This window comes from Aquarana catesbeiana, linkage group LG01 (genome assembly GCF_042186555.1).
Source record: "Aquarana catesbeiana isolate 2022-GZ linkage group LG01, ASM4218655v1, whole genome shotgun sequence".
Lineage (NCBI taxonomy): Eukaryota > Metazoa > Chordata > Amphibia > Anura > Ranidae > Aquarana > Aquarana catesbeiana.
In genome coordinates this window covers 405,077,636-405,088,057 of record NC_133324.1, presented here as the reverse complement: position 1 = coordinate 405,088,057, position 10,422 = coordinate 405,077,636, and the positions used below count along the sequence as shown (strand labels likewise).

Sequence of the window (10,422 nt, the reverse complement as noted above, 5' to 3'; positions counted from 1 at the left end):
CAGCACCATAGTTGTTATGGTGTCGGGATGATTGAAGCGCATTATTTCTATTATTACATTGTTATATAAAATGAAATAGTTCAACTCACCATAATGCAGAATCAGTGGGAGCCCCGAGCGTGTCACTTGCCACGTCGCCTGCCACCAGATGTGGATTGTCACTTGCCATGTCACCTGCCCCCAGATGTGGATTGTCACTTTCCTGCTACAATTGTCACTTGCCACATCGCCTAACACCAGATGCAGATTGTCACTTGCCACGTTACCTGCCACACATTGCGGATTGTCACTTGCCACATCCCCTGTCACACATTGCGGATTGTCACTTTCCATGTCCCCTCCCCCCAGATGCGGATTGTCACTTGCCTGCTACAATTGTCACTTGCCACGTCACCTGCCACCAGATGCAGTTTGTCACTTGCCACGTCACCTGCCACCAGATGCGGATTGTCACTTGCCACGTCACCTGCCCCCAGATGCGGATTGTCACTTGCCTGCTACAATTGTCACTTACCACGTCACCTTCCACCAGATACGGATTGTCACGTCACCTGCCACCAGATGCAGATTGTGACTTGCCACGTCACCTTGCCACCAGATGCGGATTGTCACGTAACCTGCCACACATTGCGGATTGTCACTTGCCACGTCACCTGCCACCAGATGCAGAGTGTCACTTGCCATGTCGCCTGCCACCAGATGCAGATTGTCACTTGATACGTCACCTGCCACCAGATGCAGATTGTCACTTGCCACGTCACCTGCCACCAGATGCAGATTGTCACGTCACCTGCCACCAGATGCAGATTGTCACTTGCCACGTCACCTTGCCACCAGATGCGGATTGTCACAACACCTGCCACACATTGCAGATTGTCACTTGCCATGTCGCCTGCCACCAGATGCAGATTGTCACTTGCCACGTCGCTTGTCACCAGATGCAGATTGTCACTTGCCACATCATCTGCCACGCGTTGCGGATTGTCACTTGCCTGCTACAATTGTCATTTTCTGTTTCCCAGAGGGTCAGGCAGCAGATTACCAGTCAGGCAGCAGAGAGATGATGTAATCTCTCTGCTGCCCGTGGCTGCCTGCACAGTGAGGGTGGAACTGCAGGGATGAAGGGCACGCGGTGAGAGATGATGTCATCTCTCTGCTTCCCCACCCGCCGGCTCCCTGATTGGCCAGCAGCCGGGCCGCTCTCTGACTCTCACCATCCCGGCCCGTCCGCTCTCTCAGACTATCTCCAGCCCGGCTCGTCTGCTCTCTCATCCGCCCACTCTCTCAGACTGTCACCCGCCCGGCCTGCCCACTCTCTCTCCCGCGGAGCCAGCCACCTGCCCTCTCACCAGCATTCTCGGAGGGGGCAATTGCCCCGTTGCCCCCCCCCGGATCCACCCCTGTTCTGAGGTCCCCCGGCGGCTCTCGCGGCTCCTCTCCGCATCAGATAACCCCCTAGGAGTTTTTTTTTTTTCCTGCCTGCAGCTCCTCAGGACCGGTGCGGTGAAAAAAAAAAATCTAAAAAAATCGATTTGCTTAAATTTTGAATCAATCTGACCTCTCGATTCAAGATTTAAATTGATTTTTTCCCCAGCCCTAGTTCCAATGTGTTTTTCATCCATTTCCAGATGCATTCCAGATGCTCTTTTTTCAGTTTTTTTTTTTTTTTTTTTTACTGTATTGGGGTCCGGTGAGTTTTTGATGCGTTTTACTGCATTCCAGTATAGTCCAGTGCAGGAAAAATGCAGAATGTTTTACTTTTTTTCTGGAACTAGAGCACCCAGGAAATGATTGCACTGGTGTGAACTATGCCATTGGAAAACATATAACCTACTTTCCATGTGTTTTTGGTGTGAACTGGCCCCAAAAGCAGGCTCAGGGCTTCTGGGGCTTATAGTACTTAAAGTGGAAGTAAACCCTCCTATCGGTTTCAGCCAAGGAAGCTGCCATCTTGGCCTCTGTTTAAACTTCAGCTACCATGATGTGGCACATGTGTTATGACACCAGCCATTGGATGGTGTGACCATTTTGTCGAGAGCACAACCAATGTGACAGTTACATTCCTGGCACGTCCCAGAAATGTAATTTGCAAATGAAATTGTTTTTTTAAACTGTTAAATCAATGGGTTTTCTTCCGCTTTAATGAGGGGAAATATGGGCAGAATAGACAGATCAATATCCAGCTAGTTTAGCGCGAACTGTCTGAATTTCGATCTCTGGGCTGGCTGGTTGTACTGAAGTTGACCCATCGATCGACTTCAGTTCAGCCAGCCTGTTTTTTTTTTTGCTCGATCCTTGTCGTTGGCTACAGCCGTCAGCAGTGATCATTGTATTCTGCCTTTGCATTCAGCCTTTGGAAAAGGCTTCCTGCACTCCCCGCCGGCAATAGCACTGTGGGAGGGATTCCCCCATTAACGCTGACTGTGTTGATGGGGGAATGGAGAAATTTTCTTTCCTTCCACTCATGGCTGGTGTCATAACTGATCATATCTGCAACACCATGGCACATATTTCCTGATGGACTTCCTGATGGAAGTAGCTTGCAGGTATTCCTTCAGTATTTCACCAATTTCTTGGTTCTCATGGAACACTGAGGTAACTTTTGGATTTGAGCGGAGCATAGGGATGAGGAAGAAAGTCAGGAATGGTTCTTCGTGACCCAAGGCCTCAATCTCAGAAACCCTTTTGGCCGAAGTGATGGCTATTAGGAAGGCGACTTTTGCTTTGCCTAACAAAACGGGACAGGGCGCATAAGGGGAAGACACACATATACACAAACTGCTGCCATGGAGGAATCTTAAGACCTTGCCAGCCGATCCTCCACGCCTGGGCATACAAAGGCTGTCCCCACCACTGGACACAAAGGCCTGGAGCCACGCACCCGCCCATGGCTGGGCCCTGGGCTATCTTGACACCGCTCAGGACGTATGCCTGGCATCAACCTCAATTGATTTGACATCTGGAAACGTAAGTACATTGCTTGTGGGTCCAACAAGGAGGACAAAAAAGGAACGCAATCTCTGGCTGTGAGCTCAAATTTATGGGATTGGGGTCCTATAGCATTGGAAAGGAGGCGGGTTTAACCCACACGTAGACTGCCATGGAGTCTGTCAGGAAATTGCTTTTTTTTCAAAATTGTCAGTCTTTTTTTGTTTATAGCCCAAAAAATAAAAAACGCAGAGGTGATCAATTACCACCAAAAGAAAGCTCTATTTGTGGGAAAAAAAGGACGTCAATTTTGTTTTGGTACAGCATCGCACGACCGCGCAATTGTCAGTTAAAGCGACGCAGTGCCGAATCGCAATAAATGCTCTGGTCATTAAGGGGGTAAATCCTTCCGGGGCTGAAGTGGTTAATGACTCACTTTAATAATTCTTTCAGACAAAAATCCCTGATGTTTGGATGTTAAACACTTTTCACTTTTGTTGCCAGCGATTTAGACATTAATGGCTGTGTGTTGAGTTATTTTGAGGGGACAGCAAATTTACACTGTTATACAAGCTGTACACTCACTACTTTACATTGTAGCAAAGTGTCGTTTCTTCAGTGTTGTCACATTAAAAGATACAATAAAATATTAACAAAAATGTGAGGAGTGTACTCACTTTTGTGAGATACTGTAGAAGCACGCCTGCAGTTAATTTTTCTTTGGCTTGTCTTTATGCACGTTTTGCATTTTGATGCGTGCTTCTATGCATTTTATGCACGTCTTTCTGCATAGTTTTTTTTTTCAGAGGCATGTTTCCTCTGCATTGCGATGCATTTTGACTAATTTGTACACATTTCTGTGCATTGCAGTGCAATAATATGTAAACGTTGCATAAAATCACACAGCTATGGAAGACAGAGAAGTATACCCTCTGGTGTGAACATGATAGAAAACTGTTGTTTTATGTGTGCATGGGCGTTCACATGGGGGGGGGGGGGGGGCAAATGCCCCCCCCGGAGCAAGATGGCCTATCTTCCCTAGACAGTGCGGCTCAGAGCCTGAGGGAAGGAAGGGTGCACACCTGAAGAGCTGAGTGTGAGCTGTCCACCTGTACCAGCACCTGCCTGAGGTGAGGTAGCCTGTGTACATGTTCTGGAGCTCATCTAACAGCACTACTTGTATAGTTGCGGTCAAGGTGTTAAATTAATTATTTCATGATAGATATGCGGGAGATATCATTGCTAACCTTCTAAAAAAGCTCTTTACCTGGCCTAAATGCTGACCCGTGGGTCTAAATGCTTTCTAAGCCAGAGCCTGTATGCACATCAGAAAAGTTTAAGGAAAGTTAAAAATTCTTATCTGCATTCCTCCGGGTTTATGAATATAAATATTGGAAAAACAGAGCCATGGTGCTGGCATTTTCAGAAAGAAAAGTCATTAGTGGAAACTTGTGTACACATAAAAACAGATTAGAAATTGCTAATCAGACACTGGCAGCTTGATCCTTCTATTAAGCTTTTGCATCAGGTTTCTCAAACCTTTGCATGCCTGTGCTTTATGTGATGATGACTAAGCCCCAACCCTTTATGATATTGTCAAAAATGGGCGGAGCATGGGTGACCTTAAAATGGCCCCCCCGAAAAAATATCTACGGACGCCCATGTGTGTGTGTGTGTGGTTGCAGTTATCAGCTTTCTTGGCTGAAAAGGATAGGAGGGTTTAATTTCACTTTCATAGTGTTTTTGCCACCTTGTGACATCCTCTTGGAGCTTTCAAAGCTCTCATTTCCCCCCTCACATCTGTTTGTTTGGCCATACCTCCCAACTGTCCCTGGTTTGGAGCAATGACCCTCTGTCCCTTATTCCATCTCATTTGTCCCTCATTTTGGTCTGGTCTATATAGTTGTATATAAAATGCACTTTTTATCTTTCAAAAAGTGTTTCCCCGTGCTAAACCTTTCATCTAGTTTCTAAATTGCTGCATTTGTATAGCTTAAAAGCCAATATAAAGGAATAGTAGTGGTAAAAAAAGCACTTTTGGATTGAATTAAACTTTTGTTTGGGTTAATTCTCCTTTAAGGGGGCGTGGCAGGGGGCGTGTCCTGTGCCCACATACGTTTGCTAGTAGGTGTCCCTCATTCCAATCTCAAAATGTTGGGAGGTAATGTTTGGCATGAGCAGTGCACGTTAGTTACAGTCATGTGCACTGTTCCATTCATACTACAATATTCATAGTCCATCTCTAGAGCGAGCAAGAGAGGATGATGGGGTTCCTACATACAGTGGGACTGTATGCAGGAATTCCACTTTAAATCAATGAGTTTAGTTCCCTTTTTAACTGAAGAAGGTGAAGCTAGATTGGTTGCTGTATACAGCTGTTCCAAATTTAGTCTGCTCTAGTCTTTGTAAATTCTCCTGAGTTACCGTAGCAAGCAAATGTCCCTAGAAATCATAGGTGTGCGCAAGGGGTGTGCCTGGGCACACCCTAATCCTTGGGTTGGCAACCTGTCAATGGTGAGCAGGTGACAGGTAAACCGCAATCCTTCCTTGACAACTCTCAAAACCTAGACTGGAGAGGTGGCGGAGGTGGAATTTAGTGAAACCGATTTGTATTTTCCTCCTGCAGCATCTGAAGCTAGGCTTCTCCTCCTCTCCCTTATGTCAACATTCAACTGTCACAGGGGGAATATATAGGGGATCGGTACTAATATATGCCACCCCTCCTTTTCCCGTTCCTCCTCCTTCTGTTGTTCGGACCCCCCCATGTGCTCCCTTGCTCCCCCTTCTTCCCGTTGTTTCAGGCTGGAGAGCGGGGAAGAGGCCGATAAATATTTCAAATGCATATGTGTTGGAGCTTTGAGGTGCACACCCTAATGCAATAGGCTGTGCACACCTATGCTAGAAATTATTATCACATGTTAATAATAATAATAATACAGTACAATGTGTGTTTCTCTTTGCAGAGATACGGTGTCTCGACCTGTTATGGCTAAGTAACATCTTTGCTGACAAAAGTATTCATCAGTTAAAATACCACTAGTTATTACCATACTTGCTCTCAGCTTCCCCAGACATGCCTCTGAAAGTTGTGGTGGAGATTCAGATACATGCTGTAAGTGTTGCTATGGGTAAAATACTGAAGAATAAAATATTGCATCAATATTGGATATAAATATAATGCTATGGGATTTTGTTTCTTAGGTTACCTGTCCTGGGGTATTCTTGCCAGATAAAGATGACATTTTTCTTAATGTATGCCTTCTGGGTCAGTGCAAAGAGACAAGGTGCCTTCCTGCTGTATTCCCACTACTGTTTCATGAAAAAATGAGGTTTGAAAAGGTGAGAAGTCCGCTTTTATAGGTTGTCACTGTAGCCGTGTACCTTGCCAAAACATATTAACCTATATCATGCTTGTAAGGAAGTATTAAATGTCTAGTTTGGGGTGGTCATCTATGCACACTAAAACATAAGAGATATTGAGATTACTCTGAATCATAAAGGTTTAAAGTATTTATATGTAAAAAAATAAAGATATGTCATTGGAGTTTTTTCTTAAAGCAGAACTAAACCCATCATTTTAAGTGCCGGTTCACACGGGGGCGACTTGTCAGGCGACCTAGTCGCCTGACAAGTCGCCTCCCGTTCTGTACAATGGAACCGTTGCGTCGCTCCGACTTAGAAAAAGGTTCCTGTACTTCTTTTGAGGCGACTTGCATAGACTTCTATATAGAAGTCGTTTTGCAAGTCGCCGCCCCTGTCGTGTGCAGGTCGCCTCGGTGAGGCGACCTGCAAGTCGTGCCGCCCCTAGTGTGAACCGAGCCTAATTGTTGAATGATAACTGTCGCAGTTGCTTGTTTATCAATTAGGTGGTGTCAACTGATCATATGTACAGCACCATAGCAACTGCAGACCAAACAGAGGCTAAGATGGCAACATCATTGGTTGTAAAGAATAAGAAGGTTTAGTTCTGCCTGAGGAAGACAGTGTATCTAAGGCCAAAACCTGTTTTATTTTTCATTTGAAAGTAGGATGAAGTAGGGAATGATTGATACCCCTGTCAGATTTTTGATAGCTGCAGGCAGAACAGGAAGTGAGAGGATATCTTTCCAATGTGAGGAAAATCCCCTATTAAACAGTTGTCAATGTCCCCACATTGCAAGATTTTCCCTCTATTCCTGTTCTGGTGACAACTCAAAATTTTGGATTTCCTCTCATTTTAAGTCCTAGTGACAATGGTCATCAGGAATATTAGAGAGCAGGGATCTCCCTAGCAGAGACACAGACAGAAATAAACTGACAAATAATCTCTAAAGCCCCTACCTTCTAGATACTTGCTCTTCTGGGCTGATAGTAGTCAAAGACCTTGAGTTTTCCCTTGTCCTTGTCCTTATCAATACGCCTTGGCCAAGGCCTGCTTAAGTTTCTAGCCAGGCTGTCCCTCTTGCTAGCTTCTCAGAGGATGGAGCCCAAACACAAAATGTAGCTTCTCTGTTCAGAAGATCCTACTGATAAGAGCTGTGAGAAGGGAAGAAGACAGGTGAGCGTTTCCAACCTTGACCCTGACTCGGCTCCTTCAACTGCTGCCTTCTTCAGAAGTCCCCAGTTCTTTTGTTGGCTCCCACCAAGTGAACCCCTTTTCCTGAACTAATGAAGTAAGGTTGTGAAGTTCAAAGGCCCCAACGGGCTGCCTTTCTATCAGTTTCCTGAGATTAAGACCTGTGTCAAATTTGGATAACAAGCTCCCCCCTATCATGCCTGGGTGGGGGGAGCAAGGAGAGGCAGATGTTCCCATGCCTCTATAAGGGGGCCAGCAGCGATTGTGTCCACAAGCAAAGGTGGGCATGGTCCCTCCTCAGACAGGACACATTTGTCTCTGTTTAGTGATGTTGCCATGCTACAGCATGCAGAGGAGGTGGAGGACTGACTTACTAAATCCTCCTCATCCTCCTAATCCTCTATGACCCAAGCTGGCGCAGTCCACCACAGCTGCAAGAGTGGCTTATTCTGCCTCTTTGTCCACAGCTACCCCTGCCAAAGCCCCAGCATCATGCATGGAGGAGTCAGCTACATTTTTTGAACACAGCGTCAGCCACTTGCTTGAGGATGCACAGACATTACTTGATTCTGGTGTTGGTTCTGAGGTAGAAGAAGGAAGTAAAATGAGCCTACAGAGAGGGGAGAACAATAATAAACAACAAATTGACAGTCATTTTCCCCGACCCACAGTGTATTGCCAAGTTGGCTCCAGTGATGATGAGGATGGAGGGGATGATGATGATGAGGGCACTGACACGACTTGGGTGCCGGATAGAGCAGAGGAGGAAAGTGAGGGGGAGGCACAACCCCAATGAGGCAGGATTCCCTCCAGAGGCAGCCATCATGGATGAGTAGAGAGCAGCCACCCTATTCCATCAGATTGTGGAGCTATTCTCTGCCGGCCCACTTCCCACAGCTCAGCTATGTGGGCCTTTTTTAGCACATGCAGCTGATCGAACTGTTTCAATTTGCAATCTCTGCCGCAAACAGATCAAGCGTGGCAAAAACAGCAGCCATTACGGTACCAAATGCCTGAAAAGGTATTTTATCAGGTACTCACCAGGGCCGAGATGCTGATAGCGGCTTCCTATGCAACTGAGTGCGCTATACCCCTGGAGGTGGCACAGAAGGTATTAGGCACAGAGGGGCCATGGGTCGCCAGCAGGTAAAGGAGGCTTGCGTGAAGGAACTTCTGGCGGAGAGAAGACTAGGATGCTGGACCGATGAGGAAAACCGGCTGAGGCTCAAACACCTTGATCTGGAGAGGGTGACTGAAGCAAAGTCTAATGAAGAGGCTGAGGATAAAACACCGTGGTCCAGTAGAGGGGAAGTCTAAGCAAGCCGGGGTCATGCACGTTAATCAGGCAGGAGAAGTCTTTATAGCAGGCCGAGGATCAAACACAGGGATCAGGCAATAGCAAAGTCCTTAGAACAGGCCGAGGGTCAAATACAGGGATCAAGCAGGAAGAGAAGTCCGTAACACAAGTGGAGGTCAAATGCAGGAGAAGTTCAGAGATGGTCAAGACGATCCGGGTCACAGCAGGCAGGCACAGGTAAACAAGACTTGGGAACAGGAACACTGGAAGCTGAAGAGACAAACCAGCAATGAGACAAGCAACAAGGCTGCTTTATATAGGCCCGCCAGGAGACTCACGCCGTGCGCACAGTAGTGCGCGCGTGCCCACGCCGTTGCGCAGTACCGCGCACTCGCGTGCGCCGACCCGCAGTATCATGCACTCATATGCGCCGTAGCGCTACTCTCCCGCTCAGGGGCACTGGGAAGTGCCGACGCTGACAGGTGAAGTTTCTACTATTTCTCTGACAGTGCCCCCCCCCCAAGGGGCAGCCTCCGGATGCCCAACCTAACCAAGATCCCTGGGTGTCTTCTGTGAAATTCTTGCACTAAGTGAGGAGCATGGACATTGCTAGAAGGTTCCCAAGAATTGTCCTCTGGGGGATACCCCTTCCACTTAACTAGTATTGTACCCATCCCCCCCTCTTTCTGCAGTCTACTATTGCCTCCACTTCAAATTCCTCTTCTCCTTTAATCCTATTTGGTGGAGGAGGTAGTTCTTCTCTTCCTGGGAAAGAGTTGGGGATGACCGGCTTTAGTAAAGAGGCATGGAACACCGGGTGTATCCTATAAGAGCTGGGCCAGGTCAGTTTGAAAGCCACAGAATTTACTACCCTCCTAATTTCAAAAGGACCAATGAACTTTGGGCCTAATTTACGTGACGGGCAAGGTAGTTTGAGATTGATAGCAGATAGCCACACTTTATCTCCAACTTTGAAACTTGGGTTACTCTTTCTTGCTTTATTATAGTACTCTTCGTAGCTCTTTTGGGCTTTCTTCATGGCTTCTTAAATCTGCAAGGACGTTGTTTGGATAAAATGCATTCGATCCTGTACTGCAGGAGTTGCAGCTTCGGGAATGAAATCTGGTAGAAAAGAAGGGTGAAAACCGTAGTTTGCCCAGAAAGGCAATTGGTTGATGGCAGAGTGTATGGAGTTGTTGTAGGCAAACTCTGCGCAAGGTAAAAGAGAAGACCAGTCATCTTGGGAGCAGGAGCAAAAACAACGGAGGTATTGCTCTAGAGTTTGATTTGTCCTCTCTGTCTGGCCATTGCTTTGTGGATGATATGCAGAAGAGAAGCAGGTCTTGATTTCTAGAGATTTGCACAGATCCTTCCAAAATTTTGAAGTGAATTAAATTCCCCTGTCGGATACAATGTTGTGAGGAACACCATGAGGTCTTACCACTTCTTTTATAAAGATTTTTGCAGTCGTTGAAGCAGAAGGAGTGCCTATTATGGGCAGGAAGTGTGCCATTTTTGAGAGGCGGTCAACAACCACTAGGATGGTAGTAAACTTCTCAGAGGGTGGCAGCTCAACGAAAAAGACCATAGAGCCCTTTTTCTAGGGACGTCTCAAGATTGTACATACTCTTTGCAGTCTTGT

At 46.5% G+C, this 10,422-nt stretch overlaps 1 protein-coding gene across 1 annotated transcript in view; it reads left to right on the top strand.

Annotated features, from left to right (window-relative positions):
• Positions 1-10,422, top strand: part of SPATA6L (spermatogenesis associated 6 like) — a 112,086-nt gene that overhangs the window by 1,682 nt on the left and 99,982 nt on the right. The window contains exons 2-3 of the mRNA XM_073634966.1: positions 5,892-6,040; positions 6,130-6,267. Coding sequence (XP_073491067.1) covers positions 6,002-6,040; positions 6,130-6,267 — 177 coding nt within the window. The 5' untranslated portion in view covers positions 5,892-6,001. The remainder of the gene's footprint in view (positions 1-5,891; positions 6,041-6,129; positions 6,268-10,422) is intronic.